The 19575-nt window shown below is 35.8% G+C and overlaps 1 protein-coding gene across 5 annotated transcripts in view; it reads left to right on the forward strand.

Annotated features, from left to right (window-relative positions):
- The window catches only part of LOC113108490 (diacylglycerol kinase gamma-like), a 118770-nt gene that overhangs the window by 27545 nt on the left and 71650 nt on the right, over positions 1-19575 (forward strand). For 4 of the 5 annotated variants that reach the window (XM_026271655.1, XM_026271657.1, XM_026271658.1 and 1 more), the window contains exon 2: positions 18360-18723. In XM_026271655.1, the coding sequence (XP_026127440.1) occupies positions 18663-18723 (61 nt within the window). In that variant the 5' untranslated portion in view covers positions 18360-18662. Of the gene's footprint in view, positions 1-18133; positions 18227-18359; positions 18724-19575 lie in introns of those variants that run through there. The other variant, XM_026271654.1, reaches the window with a different exon arrangement.

Consider the following 19575-nt stretch of genomic DNA (forward strand, 5'->3'; position numbering starts at 1 on the left):
TAGCCACATCAAGATTTTGGATGCCGTTCACAATTTGTTTGTTGGACTGTACGTTTTTAGGTGATCTCTGTGTGGTGCCATCATAATAGGAATAAATGAAAATTAAGAAATTAAGTTACAGTTTTTCTCTTCGAGATATTTCTTTTAGTGCAACTTTGTGTCTGTCCAAAAAGTGTGATCACATGAAGCATCGACACAAAAATGAAGTCTGGCTGTTTTACACTTAAAACTATTACAACCAATCAAAATTAAACGGTTCCACCGAAAGCTGCACACTCGTTTAAGTTTGAGCATGTTAAAGTTTCCACACTCCTGTGTAGATAAATTTTATCCATAACCTTTCCTGTATTCACGTGACCAAATCACTAAGAAAGAGAGTACAGCAAGAAAATGTTTACAATGCATATAAAATTCAGAATACAATTGTTAAAAAAAATTATGTTGATTTGTAAATGGTATTTTTATTAATCCACTAGATTAAGTCATCTTGTTCAGATAGCAGATGAAACTATTCACATTTTGTTTGTTTGGCCGTTTTTGTTTTAAGACTCCTGTAAGTTCATGCTAACTCTCGCGTGGGAAAGAGAGCAGGGTGAGCACATCCTATTCATTTAAGAAAAAGTATTAAACATTTGACCAAACTTTTTTATTATTTTATTATTTTGACAAAACACAACAACATTAAAGAATGTTTTCCGTTCCTATGGCCATCTTCTTTGACTCAAATGACATCTCTGGTGTACGTAAGCATCTACAATGTGTGTATTTGCTAAACATCTGTTTCTCCACTTCAGACAGATTTGTTAGATGGGCTTTTGTTGTAATACAGACACATTTGAGAACTACGATGTTCTCACTTTTGTAATGGTTATAGAAAAATTCAAACATAACTTTTGCATACGGAGCAAAACTGACTAAAAAAAATCACTGAATTATGAAATGCAAAAGTGTGTACGGCATTTGGCAAAACAGGATTTTAGATGTAATGAGCACATAAGACAAAAATTGTCAATGTGTGACTTGTAAATATATTCTATTTTATTTTATTTATTTATTTATTTTTGCCAGAGATAGTTGACTGATCTGTTTACATGTTGTTTTGCAGTTTTCTGATGAAGAGTTTTCTCTGACTGTGGTCAAACATACAGTGCCTGTTCATAGGACTTTTTACAGCATAACTACAGCATAAAAATATTGCCCCTACATCTAGAGCTCTTGTTCATATAGCTGATGATGATGTTCACATTTTTATTTGTCGTACTCGTTAGTTTCAACATTTCTACTGGACATTAAAGATTAGGCCTTTATGTCAGAAGCATTAGCATCTACTGTGTGCTAAGATTTTTCTGTTTTCTCCACTTTTGGTGGATTTGCTAGAGGGACTATGTGACCTTGTTGTAATGTGATTACGTTTAAGATCCATATGATTGCACTAAACCCCCTTGAATAGGTTATAGACATACTCTTCTATACAGGAAATATGTTTCCACAACAGAAATATGTATCAGAATAACAAATACCTAATAGTGAAATCCTCTCTTCTAAATTATTGTGAAAACTTTTAATGTCGATCCGGTCCACCAGCCGTGTATCTTTTTCATTGTTTTTTAGATAAAGACTATTCCTCGAGTTTGGTCAAACAGGCAAAAACATGAACAAAATAGAGTACAAGATGATTAAATTATTGTCAAGAGACTGTTTAAACTGAGATTGTGATGCACTTTAGAGCTTTTTCTGGTCTACCAGTGTCACAAAGACACAAAATTTTCAATCAACTTGAAAATGAGTCCTGCCATTTCCTGTTCTGACTGTTACACTTAATACAAACCCATCTATTACACTTAAAGTTAGACATTAAAAGTCAAGGATGCCACAGGAACTATTTCCTTTCTCTGTTTCTCTAAACATCACACTGGTAAATAAACCAGAGATCACATGTAGAAAGAATTCATTGAAAGGGGCATGTTTTAGTCCATTTTAGCTGGTCTGCACCAACACATGTTTTAGATGTTTTAGGTATTCATCAGACTAACAGGTTTGATTCGGGAAACACACACACGACTGGAACTGAGTGTTGTCATGACTGTCTTTATAATTGATCTACATGATAATCTACATGATGTGAAACTAGCTCACAGTTACATTAGAGTTTTGGGGTTCTAGTTTATGTTGAATAGTGTTTGTTACTGCTCCAAATGTTTAACACCACATTACTCCATTGTGAAGATATGTACTGTATAAAAGGTTTTTCACTGTAGTAGTCCAACTCTGAAACCAGACCAAACAAAAATGAGCTTGAGCCTTAGTTGAAGCAGAATTAAAATGTTTTCTTTTTATCTTTCCATGATTTGTGCGTGTTGTTCTGAACCACAGTTTTATTTTTAACATCACAATCGTATTGTATTGTCCCGCATGATTGTAAAGAGTTTTGTGTGTGTCAGTCTCTGGATTTTTTTTTTTTTTGCAAACAGAACTGCTGTAATGTTAGCGAGCTCTTTGTGTTCTCTGCTTTACTGTGTTTATATACGTCAGATTTCTTTAAATTTGCTCGATTAAAGTATTTAACACAGTTTTGGGTAATGTGAGTGTGTGTGAATATAGAGGATCTTTACAAATATTTTTTCTTGAAATATCCATCTAACACTCTGAACCAAGACTGCTTCTTTTAAATATAACATTAACACATTTTTCATGAGCTCAGACCCATTGTTTCATAAACCACAAAAGATTAAAATGTGATTCAACTTTTTATTTCAACAATAGATTTTTGAATATACATTCATACACTGAAGTAGTGAAGAAAATGGTCAAATTGGCATTACTAACAAACAGTAATAATGACATTACAGGTGGTCTAGCCAGAAAAGAAAATCTCTACAGGCCAGCATGTTTTGTTCTATTATGTAGTTGACGTAAGTTTGAACAATTTCACATGTCATGGAACCATAATTTTTTGAAACCAACAATGTACATAAATCTGTTACACATGTACACAGACAGAGAACCTCGTTAATGTCCATCTCATCGTCACATTCAGACATCACATCCAGAATTTTTCTAGTCGTTACACAGACTGATTCTTTACTGGTAATAAACATACTAGTCAAATCAGGCCATGGGTTATTTTTCAGGCTTCTTACAACATTCATTTCATTCTTAAGATTTTTTACACACTTGGTATCCCCGGTACAATCATGATTTGGATTCTCTATGACCGCATGCATTAGTTTGATCATTTGTTCTCGGTAACGCTGTTTAAACATAGTGTCTATGTAGTCTGTTACATGACACGCTTCCCCCGGGGTGCAGTCGCACTTCATCTGATCATCCGTAGTGGCGCCAGAACTCCAGTTGCAATCCATCTGCTTTTGCCCAGCGTCAGACATCCTTTTCAGAATTTAATTCAAGAGATAGACTTTGTACCCTAATCAATATAGAATGTTGTCACCATTTGCCAGAATCCGGACTGACTGTATTAATCCACGACGATCCAGGCCTTGTGCAATTTCAGTTTCAATTTCTGGTTTATGGTTCAGATCCGTCGAAGCCTTATTATTTGAAAAATTAGAGAGTGCATCAGTTTCAGACAAATTTGATTGTTGAAGCTGATTCTGTCAGTCCATGTAGATAATGTTTTGATCAACAAGATGTTGCAGTAGCTCCGTTGACCGTGCTGTAAAACCCTTGTTCGCAGATCTAGGAAAACCTGCGATAACTGCAGAGTTTATGAGGTCAGCCGCTCACAGGGGAAGAAGACTAGCCAAAGTCACGAGGAAGTAGTGGTGGATCTTCTGTACATTTAAACAAAAAAAAAGGGTGGCCTTGTTTCTACGTTTCAAATGTTGCTTGGTTGGTTGTTGAGATGGGGGTGTTGCACTCTAAAAGTGGAGGAGGGTGAAGGGGCCTAATTAGGGATGTGTTTTGACCGGCGAAGCCTAGCTTATGTCACCAAAGAGAATTCTGTCATTTTCACTGGAAGATATTTTGATTATAGATTACGAGGTTTATTAGAATTTTTGTTAAGACACTTGTTTCAAGTAACAGTAATGTATTGTGGCTTGGGAAAACTTAATCCAACAGCCATTTATTAAACATAGAGCAAGGAACACATAGAAGGGTGAGTAAACACTGAAAAAGAAACATTACAACATCATTGTTCAGGTTTGTTATACCGAATTCACTATTATCTGACTGATCATTCGGTTTTAAAATAAATTTAAATTGACTGAAACAGCTTGTTTATCATTGAAAAAATTGTGTTCAACATGGGTATGTCACATTGCTCAAAATATAGTCTCTTTTTGCAGCATTCGTAAGGGTTGACCTCAGGAAGAGGCCAGTCACGATCAGACTCATCAAAATCAAAGTTTGTTTCAAAGTCCTCCAGACGTTTATTTATCTGCATGAGATTCCAAAACGTAGAGCTTCACAATCTGCAACTCTTTGTCAAACACAAATCTCCCCACACGATCATAAGACATGGTGAAATCTTGTTTCACAATATCTTCATCTTCAATGAGAACTTTTCTTATGCTCTTCCCTTGATTTTTCCCTTGATTCCCTTGGTACAAAAGTCAGCTCCTCTCTCATTTCAGCAGAACTTCTTGGCGGTGTTACACACATCATTCTTCTAGATGTTTCAGGACTGTTTGGCGCTGCGGCAGTCATTGTAACAGGAGCATGCAGAAAGTCTTCTGTGGTTAACTATATATCCCTAAAGCTTTTTTAAATATCACACTTGGAATGTAGGAAGAGCCCACAGGTGTGAAACAAACCAGGATGTGACACCTTCAGTAGTCTTAAAACATTGGATGCTTTAGCACATTCAGTGAGATTATTTTCTCTTAAACAATGTATGTTTTCCTTGCGAACAAAGCATCAAAATTATCTTTCTAGTAAATCTAAAGTACACTGTTGCATGGTGGTTTTGTTTACACCTTAAGTTTGTGATGACCACTAATATAATTTAATAATGTACAAATCGGCCGAGAACTATAATTATTATGAATGTGTTAATGTTATATTTAAAAGAAGCAGTCTTGGTTCAGAGTGTTAGATGGATATTTCAAGAAAAAATATTTGTAAAGATCCTCTATATTCACACACACTCACATTACCCAAAACTGTGTTAAATACTTTAATCGAGCAAATTTAAAGAAATCTGACGTATATAAACACAGTAAAGCAGAGAACACAAAGAGCTCGCTAACATTACAGCAGTTCTGTTTGCAAAAAAAAAAAAATCCAGAGACTGACACACACAAAACTCTTTACAATCATGCGGGACAATACAATACGATTGTGATGTTAAAAATGAAACTGTGGTTCAGAACAACACGCACAAATCATGGAAAGATAAAAAGAAAACATTTTAATTCTGCTTCAACTAAGGCTCAAGCTCATTTTTGTTTGGTCTGGTTTCAGAGTTGGACTACTACAGTGAAAAACCTTTTATACAGTACATATCTTCACAATGGAGTAATGTGGTGTTAAACATTTGGAGCAGTAACAAACACTATTCAACATAAACTAGAACCCCAAAACTCTAATGTAACTGTGAGCTAGTTTCACATCATGTAGATTATCATGTAGATCAATTATAAAGACAGTCATGACAACACTCAGTTCCAGTCGTGTGTGTGTTTCCCGAATCAAACCTGTTAGTCTGATGAATACCTAAAACATCTAAAACATGTGTTGGTGCAGACCAGCTAAAATGGACTAAAACATGCCCCTTTCAATGAATTCTTTCTACATGTGATCTCTGGTTTATTTACCAGTGTGATGTTTAGAGAAACAGAGAAAGGAAATAGTTCCTGTGGCATCCTTGACTTTTAATGTCTAACTTTAAGTGTAATAGATGGGTTTGTATTAAGTGTAACAGTCAGAACAGGAAATGGCAGGACTCATTTTCAAGTTGATTGAAAATTTTGTGTCTTTGTGACACTGGTAGACCAGAAAAAGCTCTAAAGTGCATCACAATCTCAGTTTAAACAGTCTCTTGACAATAATTTAATCATCTTGTACTCTATTTTGTTCATGTTTTTGCCTGTTTGACCAAACTCGAGGAATAGTCTTTATCTAAAAAACAATGAAAAAGATACACGGCTGGTGGACCGGATCGACATTAAAAGTTTTCACAATAATTTAGAAGAGAGGATTTCACTATTAGGTATTTGTTATTCTGATACATATTTCTGTTGTGGAAACATATTTCCTGTATAGAAGAGTATGTCTATAACCTATTCAAGGGGGTTTAGTGCAATCATATGGATCTTAAACGTAATCACATTACAACAAGGTCACATAGTCCCTCTAGCAAATCCACCAAAAGTGGAGAAACAGAAAAATCTTAGCACACAGTAGATGCTAATGCTTCTGACATAAAGGCCTAATCTTTAATGTCCAGTAGAAATGTTGAAACTAACGAGTACGACAAATAAAAATGTGAACATCATCATCAGCTATATGAACAAGAGCTCTAGATGTAGGGGCAATATTTTTATGCTGTAGTTATGCTGTAAAAAGTCCTATGAACAGGCACTGTATGTTTGAACCACAGTCAGAGAAAACTCTTCATCAGAAAACTGCAAAACAACATGTAAACAGATCAGTCAACTATCTCTGGCAAAAATAAATAAATAAATAAAATAAATAGAATATATTTACAAGTCACACATTGACAATTTTTGTCTTATGTGCTCATTACATCTAAAATCCTGTTTTGCCAAATGCCGTACACACTTTTGCATTTCATAATTCAGTGATTTTTTTTAGTCAGTTTTGCTCCGTATGCAAAAGTTATGTTTGAATTTTTCTATAACCATTACAAAAGTGAGAACATCGTAGTTCTCAAATGTGTCTGTATTACAACAAAAGCCCATCTAACAAATCTGTCTGAAGTGGAGAAACAGATGTTTAGCAAATACACACATTGTAGATGCTTACGTACACCAGAGATGTCATTTGAGTCAAAGAAGATGGCCATAGGAACGGAAAACATTCTTTAATGTTGTTGTGTTTTGTCAAAATAATAAATAATAAAAAAGTTTGGTCAAATGTTTAATACTTTTTCTTAAATGAATAGGATGTGCTCACCCTGCTCTCTTTCCCACGCGAGAGTTAGCATGAACTTACAGGAGTCTTAAAACAAAAACGGCCAAACAAACAAAATGTGAATAGTTTCATCTGCTATCTGAACAAGATGACTTAATCTAGTGGATTAATAAAAATACCATTTACAAATCAACATAATTTTTTTTAACAATTGTATTCTGAATTTTATATGCATTGTAAACATTTTCTTGCTGTACTCTCTTTCTTAGTGATTTGGTCACGTGAATACAGGAAAGGTTATGGATAAAATTTATCTACACAGGAGTGTGGAAACTTTAACATGCTCAAACTTAAACGAGTGTGCAGCTTTCGGTGGAACCGTTTAATTTTGATTGGTTGTAATAGTTTTAAGTGTAAAACAGCCAGACTTCATTTTTGTGTCGATGCTTCATGTGATCACACTTTTTGGACAGACACAAAGTTGCACTAAAAGAAATATCTCGAAGAGAAAAACTGTAACTTAATTTCTTAATTTTCATTTATTCCTATTATGATGGCACCACACAGAGATCACCTAAAAACGTACAGTCCAACAAACAAATTGTGAACGGCATCCAAATCTTGATGTGGCTAAATCTTGAGGTGTAAGAAAAATGTCATTTACAAAACATTGTGATTCTTAGATGTGAAACACCCTCGACATAATCTGCTGGCATGCAAAAATAGTCATAAATGTTTTAGTACAGCTATCTACACAAATAGTATGAGAACTGTATATTGTGTCACTTGCATAGAAAATTCATTACCAGTTTATCAGAGTCAAAAGGAAATGATGATAGTTGAAACATCCTTAGCTTGTACATTTCTTTCATTTTGATAATCTGCTGCTGGTGCTACATTTTTTTTAGTAAACCATTTAACATTACATGATGCCTACAAAATAATCAAATAGTCAAAGTGTATGTTTTCTGTTCTAGGTAAGAACATTTACACCGAGTGTTATAGGCCGGGTAAATAATTAGAAAATAGTATTTCTGTCGAATGAGAACAGTTCAGTCATGCATTTAAGATGTAGAAATGATGTTTGCCAAACACATCCAAAGAGTTTTCTAGTCGTGTGAAAAAAGCACTTGTGTGCATAAATGATCTAAAGAAACAATGCTGGTCATCAGGTTATTTAAAAAATAATTAAGACAATAGACAGTGTGCCTTGCTTTAGTGACACACAATGTGTAATCTTTTAAACATGTTTAAAATGGAAGGTGTAATTATTTTACTGAGTTTAAGTCAAATGTATATTTGTTCATTTACAGTACACATACTATCTACAGGTTAGATTATTAAATGAAAAAATACGTACATAACACAACGTAAAAACAACAAATACGAATTTGCTCATAAATAAAATTTAGTTTACTCAGTTTTACTGTGTATGTGTGTGTGTGTGTGTGTGTGTGTGTGTGTGTTTGTGTGGTTCAGGTATACCCCATGTTATGGGGAACAATGATGGCAATATCCAAAATTCTTGGGGATTGTTTTTGTCCCCGTGAGGAAACATGTTTATAAATCATACAGAATGAAGTGTTTTTGAAAATCTTAAAATGAAAGAAATTTTCTGTAAGGGGTAGGTTTAAGTGTAAGGTTGGTGTATGGTGATGCAAAATACAATTTGTACAGTCTAAAAAAAGCATTACGTCTACGGGATGTCTCATAGAACATGGAAAACCAATTTGTGTGTGTGTGTGTGTGTGTGTTTAGAGTTGGTTTTAAAATTAACGTGAGATTTCAACTCCTTTTAAACACCACATATTATGGATAGTATTTTCTTAACATTAAGGAATGCCTGTTTGATTTTATTAATTCCAGATAACATACAATTATTTATCTCTTCAGCGGCTTGGTTAGTTGATGATTTAGATAATTGTCTCTCTCACTCTTTGAAATTCTCACCTGGAAAGACACCAGACATCGTCCTCCTTTTCAAATGTGTTTGTAGACGGGGAGCATGTGGCCTGTCGGTGCCTAGGTATCAACACCATATAGAGCAAACAAACATTGATCCTGTCAAGACGTCAAAACCCTCACTTTTGCACAGCCATTTTTTTCCCCCAGGAAGAACCCAAACACCTCCCCACTGTCTTTAGGTGTGAACAACAAGCCAGAAAGGAACTTCACAGAAACCCCCCACAGCTCTGGTTACAGATACAACCATCATAAGAAATCCCCCACTGCTCTGGTAACAGATACAACCATCATATATCCAGTAATAAACACAACACAAGTCAAATCGGAGATCTCTTTGATCTTTTGATTTACACACCTCTGCCATGTCAATCAAGGGTCACAGGACCCAGTGGCATGGCAACCGCTTTGACTGACAGGCCTTATAGTCATAAATCAATCCAAACTGACCCATGCACACTTCTGACTACCTGTCAATCTACACGGACTGTACGGCCATAAATCAGGCCATAAATCAGGGTCATAAATCATCAAGACTTGAGATAAAGTGTATGATAGGACTACTGTGGGCATAAATGGATGAGTTTGGTTTCCCTGCAGAAATACGGGTGCAATGCACTTCCTGTAGCCTTTCCATGTTTATGCTAAGGGTACATGAGATTGATATTATGTTATGTCTGTCTTGTGGACTGGTACATACAGACATAATGCACCAATGCACACAGACTCCTCCAGATACACACACAAACCCATAACCGCTTTCAATTCATCTCCTTGCTGTAAACTTATGACGTCAGGTTGCCAGGCAACTGCATGAGCAAACAGAATCCCTCTCCACACAGAGGGGAGGCCCCATCCTGTTGATCCTGTTGAGCACGTGGCTCCTGCAGCCCATTAACACACACACTTTTGCACAGTACAGCCATTAACTTTGTCTCTCAATCCTTCCTTTATTGTACACATTTCCTTAACTGGCTTATTAGAGAATTCTGCCCTTGACAGTAATAACATGGGTGTATAGCTTGCATTGTTAGGAGGAGGACACAAGAGAAAGATACTATGAGTGATGAGGGAAACCCACACAGGAAGAAACCTTTTTTCTTTTTTAACTGTAAAGAGGAATAGAGAAAACAGAAAGGCAGTTTGCATGGTGGGAGGATCAAAAATATTTTCCATCGTCTGGTGATACTACAATTAAATCCTTTACCACAAACCTTTCATCTCATTAGATGACAGTTATGTGTTTATAGTCTCTGTATTCTCGTATATCTGTGGGGTTTTTTCACCTGTTCACCTTGACTTTACCTTCCATTTATCATTTTATCTCTCAGTACAGCACATTTCGTTTCTTTAGGACAGAGCAGACATATTTGATTCTTACAGTGTTCTAGCAGCAGGAAATTACAACCTCGATGAAGCTAATTTTTCAACCTGTCTGTTTGAGGCATGGTAACATGAACCCCTTCTTTTATTAAGACTCCATGGTGCATTACTCTTTAGATAAAAAAAGAATAATAATTCTGTATTGCATTAATTAAAAAAAAGAACCAAGACTGATTACAATATGTAACTGCAAAGAGCTTAAGCTGCAAAAGCAGCAGGACAATGTGTCATAACTTGATCATCCAGTGAAATGACAAGTAATGTCTGGTGAGGTATTCCATAATTTTCTAGTCTTTTTAAACCCCAATATTTTCAACCTCAAGCATGTCTTAAGATACTTCCATCCAATCAACAGCCAATGTACAGAGCCAAGTCCTTAACCAAGTTTACATAAATACTGCATAACTTTTTTTTTTTTTTTTGCAAAGTCAAGAGCATTTCTCGATAAACATTTGTTTAACGTCTTTAAACTTAACACTTTATCATCTTAAAAAGCAGTCATACATTAGACAAAAAAATAACTAAATGTGAGGGCAAACATCAAAAACATCTCTCTAGTGCATGTTTACATAGAAAAACTATGGAAGAGAATGCTAAAAAATTCTACAAATGGCCCTGCAGTGTAAAGTGCTGACATTCTATGTAAAAAAAAAACACTGATTGTTTTTAGAACATTAAGCCACATTAAGGATTTTTCGTGTTAAACTTTTTAAAATGTACTTTTAATTAGCCGCATCCAATTATCCTTCAAATTGCGCAAATTGAAATTGCTAATTGAAAATACACCCAATGGAAACATGTCAAAACTCCTATATATCGCAAAAAAGTTATTGGGCTTGCATGAGGTAGATTTTCAGGCAATTTGAAAGAAGAATATTTAGCAAAACTGCAATAGAAATGGCTTTTTAGCATTTACATGTCACCTGGTATATGTAAATAACATGATCATTCTTTATTGTACTATAACCTCAAAAAAACACATAATATCTGGCTGCTTAAACAAACATTCACTACACACCGCTTTTATAAGGGGCTTTCTTATAGGAATAGCCAGGGGTTGTGGCAACCACGTGTGACGACCCGGGCTGGACTCCGCTTCAAAGTTGATGTATTTCCTCACAGCCAGCACGGATCAGCTCTAGGCATATCAAAGCGGATATAATTCTCTTTTGGAAGACCAAACAAAGCAGTTTCACTTTCACAATGAAAAGTTCTTTCTTTGCGTGAACATTTGGGCGGCGTTTTGCTAATCTTCACACATAGTAATGTAGAGATGTGGGAGCGTGTTAAAACGAGCTGTTTTAGTGGGGCGTGGCAGGGTCTTAACTTTGATAAAGAATATCTCTTTGGAAATTAAACTTTAGTCTTTTCAACTTTACAGATCTTTTTTATGCACCAAGAGCTTGTAACACTCGAAAGAGAAAGGAAAAATTTTAATCGCATCATATGACCCCTTTAATGTAGAAGAAATCTGAGCCTCTACCTCTGAGCAGGATGTTTTAAATTCACTATGAATTTAGGGATTTGTGAAATAAGAAATATAAACCTGGGTATCTTGATTCTGACTTGCAGATCATGAATAACTTTTTTGCTAAATTGCGAATTGAAGTGTAAAGCAGAAACACAAGCCTTCTCACAAGATCAATAGGGATGAAATCCAACCTTTTTCTGCTACATTGTTGTGCTAATGATTTGGTACATATTTATCAAGTGGTTTGTACAGTTTGTATTATTTATCCTACTGTAGTATTATTTATCCTATATATCATGTTTGGCAAGCTGAAAGGAGAGTCTAATTTTGGCCATCAAAAATATTGTGTGTAATTCAAAGTTATTACGTTGGGCCGAGTCCCATAGGAAAAGTTCAGGTCTATTTTTGGATCTCTGTGTGAAATGTTCCACAAGAGAAAATCAAATTCCCTCTGAAGCCAAGGATGGTAACAGAAATGATGCTCTTCATATATGGATGAGTTATGGGGGAAAATCAATAATGAAGTCTCGTATTCTTGGAAATAGCTGTTTATGCTTACATACACCTTAATGTCAGTTTTTTATAAAGTTATTACTGACTTATTTGTCTTTCTGTTATTTCCATATGCTACCAGACAAGTTTGCATGATTCCTCATTATTGGATTGATCATTTAATTATACATAGATAATCATCGGTAATCAAACCTAATTTAAAGCAGTGTTTCAATTAAGATCCTGTTTCCTTAGTCCGGCCGATGTGTTTTTATCTAGGAGTGGCACATAATGTATGTGTCTGTCTTTAATACAGTAAACCAATCATATATGAAATTGAAAATAAATGATTTACTATTGTTGGATTGTACTATCATTTTGTATCTGTTCTAGTGCTAATGTGCAGATATGTGAAATTTGGACATAACATCTTTTCTCAAATTTCTAATGTGAGGTAATGTTAAACAACACACCAGCATGTTGTGTGTAGATCGGGAATAATAACCACACTGCTCTCTCATGGAAAAAGTCCATAATACAAGTCAAATCAGAGAGTTTAGTTGGGTCGGATGATTCATTTCGAGACATTAACATAACCGGAAAGATTCCACTCAAGGATATTCTCTGCTTCTCCGTGTGTTTCAAAACAGCTATACCAGCACCTACACTAAGATCTCTATCTTTATTTATCTACCACTATTTGCCATATTGCTCTTTCATTCTCTATCATCCATTTTTTTGTTTATTGGCTTTTTCTTTGTTTGCATGCCCTTCTACAGTATTTTCCACATAAGTGAATTTATTGAATTAATCTCAAATTTAGTCAGTTGCAATCAAAAAATGTTTATATTTGAATGTTAAATTATAGAATTATTTATATATTAACTATTAATCATTAATCATATCATTTGTTTTAAGCAAATCAGCCTTAGTTTTCAAATTTGATGATTGTCTGATTGAATGATTTTCTGATTTGACATTGTTATATTTTGAATGACAATGCTTCACCAGAAAAACTATGCAATTTTGGGTGTAACGGTATAGATCAACAATAGTTCGTTGTCGTTACAGTGGGGGAACAAAAATTTATAATATGGAACTGTCAGGATGTGCATTTTTGCAAAATGGAAATACCCATGTGACTTTCTAACATTAACAGAGAAGGATAAAACCTAGGATGTAGTGCACTGAGGAAAGGACATCTTAAATGCTTTAGGTAGCACACGTCTGACAGGATGGCAAGTGACTTTAAATTGTACACTCTAAGATGAAATGCTTAATATACAGTCAGGTCCATAAATATTGGGACATCGACACAATTCTAATCTTTTTGGCTCTATACACCACCAGACTTTCAGCTTTAATTTGAGGGTATTTACATCCAAATCAGGTGAACAGCGTAGGAATTACAACAGTTTGTATATGTACATCCCACTTTTTAAGGGACCAAAAGTAATGGGACAGATTAACAATCATAAATCAAACTTTCATTTTTTAATAATTGGTTGCAAATCCTTTGCAGTCAATTACAGCCTGAAGTCTGGAGATCAATTAGACATCCGCGTACGCTGGGTTTCATCCCTGGTGATGCTCTGCCAGGCCTCTACTGCAACTGTCTTCAGTTCCTGCTTGTTCTTGGGGCATTTTCCCTTCAGTTTTGTCTTCAGCAAGTGAAATGCATGCTCAATCGGATTTAGGTCAGGTGATTGACTTGGCCATTGCATAACATTCCACTTCTTTCCCTTAAAAATCTCTTTTTTTGTCGATGTCCCAATATTTATGGACCTGACTGTACAGCATGTTTAGGACATTTTTCCCCACTGCAGCTAACACACTGTTATCTGTCTTTAATGTTTATTGATTGATTTACTCACATGCAGAGTTTCTAAATACATTCTGCACATGCAGCGATTAAAAGAGCAATGTATTCTCTCAGAACATATGAGAGGAATTAAAAGACCAACACCAAAAATGTAAAAAACTAAAAACTAAAAACACTAAAAGAGATACAAACACTCCCAGCATATTTTACTACCGATGCTAAACTCTGTGAGTCCAAACAAACTCTACGGTATCGAGATGCATGACGTCTTGAGGCTGAAATTTAATGTCCAGCCAAGAACATTTTCATTTTCCTTTTTTTATGTATATATACATAATTTGTGTAGACCCATTTATATTCCTTGTCTTCACCCTCCCTTGTGTTCAGACCCTTTTCTCAGTACAACAAACATTTCACATCACTCTGTGCTTTTTTAGTGGGCATGAACTTACTCCCCTGGCATGCTGTAACTCATGGCACCCCTATCAACTTCATTGATTTTTGTCCCTTTGCTCTGTCTTTTCCTCTTTTCATCATGGCAGTTTCTCATGCCTCTGCTCTTCGCGGAGGTTTAATGTCAGTTTCTTCCCTTCCTGTGGATATGCTGGCAAACTGCTGTTGATTTTTCTTTCTGCTCAAACTCATTGGAAGTGTCCGAGAACAGAGAGAGAGGGAGAGACAGAACAAGAGAGAGAAATAGAGACAGAACGAGAGTATTCAGCAGACAGAGAGAGAGAGAGACATTGATTGGTACGGCATGGTGAGCACAGAAGCAGGCCAGGCCCATGTCATTTGCTGAGTGCCCCTTTGAACTTACAGCTATATAGAAGAGAACTGCTATGCTGTTTTAACTGGGTCTACTGGAGCAAACGAAATGTCCATATGAAGGCAAAGACAGCATACAGCATGACTTGTAGTCCTTGTCAAAAACAAACAAAAAAGACTATTATTTTTAACTGTCTCCCTGGAGTAAAATTGTATTGCTCAGAGGTTGCTTTTTCTCAGTTCAGGAGACTTAATGTTGTTCCCTTTTGTTTTGAAAGTAAGTAAACCTTGTCTTACGTGTTTGTTCTAATATTTCTTGAATGGAAACAAATCAGAGAATTACTGCAGGTGTTATTTTTAGATTTCCTCTGAAACTGAAAGCAGGGATCCTCAAAATGTGGTGTGTGGCCGTGCTGTAGGGACTTTAGCAAAAATAAAAATGGAAAATATAAAACTAATTTAAAACATGAGTAAAAAAATAATAAATATATATCATTATACCAAATTAGCATTTTGTGCATTTCAATTAATTACCTTGCAAGAGATATAGACAATACTATAAAGTTATAACAATATAATAAAGAGAATGCAATTCAATAAAAGTGTGAATGGGAGTGAAAAGTTCTGCGGTTGATGTATTGACTGCACAAAGAAGGCATACACAGTCTGTTCACATCCATAATGACCAGTTTGATGATAAAACATGATAAAATTCTCCACAGTTAGTATTATGTTTCATATTTTAAATGTCATTAAAAACGTATTTGATTACCACAATTTGGATTATATAAATACTAGGGATAAATAAATAAATACTCAGGATAAATAAATACTATAACACAAAATTGTAAAATGGGGTCATATGGTGCTTTTTTAAAGATCAGTATTTTGTGTATTTGGTGTAACAGAATATGTTGATATGCTTTAATGTTCAAAAAACACATTCTTTTTCAAATACTGTACATTACTGTGAGTCCTCTATGCCCTGCCTCTCTCAAACGCTTAGTTTTCGAAGCCCCTTCTTCCGACAAGTGCAGTCTGCTCTGATTAGCCAACTGACATAGTGCATTGTGATTGGCCAAACACAACAAGCAGTCATCGGAAATTGAGCGCTCCTTTCCATAATCCCGAGCTTCATCTTTCAAAATAAATGTAAAGATTATGTTAATTATGTCCATAGTTTTACCATCAGTTCAAGCCCGAAAGGGGAACAGAGTCATGTGACAGACACAGTGATGAAGCTTGTATGTGTTTGCAGTACACAAGCCACAGACGGTTAAGACAGCTTACTCCACTGTGTGACCGTCTCTCTCACGCGCTTGTGCTCGCGCACACTCACAAACACACACGGCGCACAAAACTCTGCATTTGAGCAGTCAATAGCAAATACTTAAACTAATAAGAAAACATACTTGCAGTAGCTGATTCAGAATCACCAGATTGTCGTGATTCGTTGTAATTCATACATAAAATGCATTGCTGTTTAATCTTAAATATTCCTAAATGCATACTTTTGGAATTCCAAATAAAGTAATTTTGCTTTCGCCTAGATACAGACAGCATCTCCTTGACATGGCTGCTTCAACACTAACTGCGGTTACTGAAACCACGCCTTCTTCCTTTGCGTGAACATTTTGGCGGTTTTATGCAAATATTTCCGTATAGGGGAGAACCAGGGCGAAAGTAACACGGGACGAAAGTAACAAAACGATTTTCTGCATTTGCATTCCCAGCTATGACAGCATGTTCCGCATGCAATCCTTGATGGAGCTGAGAAATATCATGTGAATTCCTCATCGTTTCCCGAAGTTAGGTCCGTAAAATTGTTTTCGAGTACAAAAAGTTAATTATTGAAGCGGTAATTTTTTTTTATTAGTCGTGTTGTTTTTCTTGTTTCATGTGTCAAAGTAATGATCAATCTACAAGTTATTTAGTGCTTTAACACATCATAAAGTTTGCATTTTTTTATTATTATATAAAAATACATTGAAATTTACAATAAAAAAATACAGTCAGGTTTTAAGACATCTGATGAAACTTAAACTTAAATTTAAAATGAAAATATGAAAATGTAATTTAATAATTTTTTTGCAAAGATAAAGGACAAAATATGTTTGCAGTTATTTATTTACAAGGTCACAATCAGGTATACTTAAGAAAAATAAGAGTAACAGAAATAAATCTAGCTTATATTGTTGTGTTACTTTTCACCCACCTGTGTGTTACTTTCGTCCCAGCCGATGGGGTCGAAAGTAACAATGTTCAACTTATGTTCAAAGTGAAATTATCCTGACGTTTTTCTACATTTCTACAAAATACCACCTGGTATTGTTAGACCACACTTCTGAGTTACTGACCACAGCAGAAATATATCTCCAACATTATCTATCACTATACAACATTATCTTTTAAAATGAAGTTTTTCTGTAAAATGGTACTTTCGCCCCTGCTCTCCCCTAGTGACATAGACGTGGGGGCATGTTTGAATGAGCCATTTTATGGGGATGTGGCAGAGTCTTAACTTTGATAAAGAATATCTCCTTATATTTGAGAATTTAGTCTTTGCAACTTTATAGATCTTCTTCATGCACAAAGAGCTTATAACACTCCAAAGAGAAAGGACAAATTAAAAAACCTTTAAGTAAAAACTCCTTTAATGTGCGCACAGCACTCAGAGATGTGAACATTTCCAGCACATTTTAACAATACCATGATAATACTGATAAATGTGATAATTTTGGTCACTATAATTGTGATAAGATAAGATTGTGATAAATATTTAATACTTTTAATACTACTAACAGCAGCACAAGTCTCACCACAGCCAGTGGTAACCAGGTCTGTGTAATGTTCTTAGAACGCAACCGCAAAGTGGTTTAAGGCATATTTTTAGGGCCTAAATAATGGTGCAAATACCAGTAAATTGACTACCACAAACCTTAATAATTCACCTTATATGATTTATTTAATATCCTCTCACAAATTTTTGCATCTCTGTAACTGTCTTTGCCCTTTCATCTGTATTCTTTAACTGTGTGTCTTAGTTAATCCTGACTGTAGTTTTTAACACAAAAAGAGAGTTTTCACAGTTATGTCGTCACTTAAGTCATGAAGTTACAAATATGGTGATTAAACCTGCCTTAAAACTGTGCATACATGCAAGTATTTGTGTGTGTATTATGCAGTGGTTTTCAAAACTGTCCTGGAGCTCCCTCATCTAACAAACCCGATTCAACTCATCAGCTCATTGCTAGAGATGAATTAGGTCTGAAAAGGTAAAGGATGTGAGAAAATACAATGGTTGTCAGATCCACATCATGTTCAGCAGTGGTAGCTCTTTACTCTTTACTGACTCTTATTTCTTCTCTCTATCTCTCTCACGCTTTCTTTTTCTCTCTGATTCTACAGATTGAAAATTTCAGCCTCGGTGGAAAGGTCATCACTTGCTCCTCCGTGTGCACCGGTCATCTCCCCACCACAGAGCTACTCCAATCCCAGCCCCTACCGGTGGCCCGGCACGCCTCACCTTCACAGAGCCCTCATCCTTGTGTCCCTCCTTTGTTTTGCAACTCCACGTCAGGGACGCCAATTGACCATCTGTTACTAAGAAAAGGCAACATGATCATGCCAGATCATACCTTCTTCTCATACCTCACCTGAGGACGATCAGTGTGGTTCCCCCGGCTCATTGTGAGCACTCTGACCGGCGAGATGGGAGACTGGGTGTGCCTGAGCCCAGCCGAATTCTCCCAGCTGCAGCAGTACAGCGAGTGTGAGTATCTGAGCACAAGAAGCCTCTCTCCTCTGACCTCTCGCAGGCTGTTTGGAGTTGATTTTGGGGCTGTTAGGTGGATAAGAATGGATGAGAGGTTTTATCAATCCATTTAGTTGCTCCTTCCTTTTCCTTTCCTTTTCTATAACTGTACCACTCAAATCCCCTGTTTAAGCTGATGCTTTGCTTAATATATTAGGTAGAAGGATGCATACACATTCTGCTGTCGACCCACTGGACTTTTAGGAAGCACTGCTGGGAATGTAGGCTATATTGACGTAATGCATCAATGTGCTGCCAGCGCTCTCTGCGTCGTAATTGATTAGCAACGTTTAATGCAGTTATTGATACAGACCACTTTATAAGCTAAACAGGCATGTGAAATTTTCAATAACATTAAAAAGTGAAGGTCTTGCTAACAGTTTACTTATTTTGCAAGGGAACTGTGCTATGACAGATTTGAGGGAATGTAGAATGGTTGTATCGATTTAATTGGGGGAAGTGAAATCAGATGCTAAAGCAGGATATATTCAAAATGTAGCAGTTATTATAAGGGCATCAGTAAAATCTGGCTCATATTTTGTTATAGGATTGGCTGTGCTAGCTCATATTTGACCCTGGACCACAAAACCAGTCATAAGGATTTCATTTTTGGAAATTGAGATTTATACATAATCTGGAAGCTGAATAAATACGTTTTCCAAGATGCAGCTATTTAAAATCTGGAGTCTGAGGGATTTAGCATCACTTTTGAATTTGATGTCCGGCCATGTGGCTCCTGGTAAACATTTGACTATGGTGGCTGATGTCTCTATTTTCACGTTCCATACATTAAAATCGCCTATAACTAAA

The sequence above is a fragment of the Carassius auratus genome, chromosome 9 (genome assembly GCF_003368295.1).
Source record: "Carassius auratus strain Wakin chromosome 9, ASM336829v1, whole genome shotgun sequence".
Taxonomy (NCBI): Eukaryota; Metazoa; Chordata; class Actinopteri; order Cypriniformes; family Cyprinidae; genus Carassius; species Carassius auratus.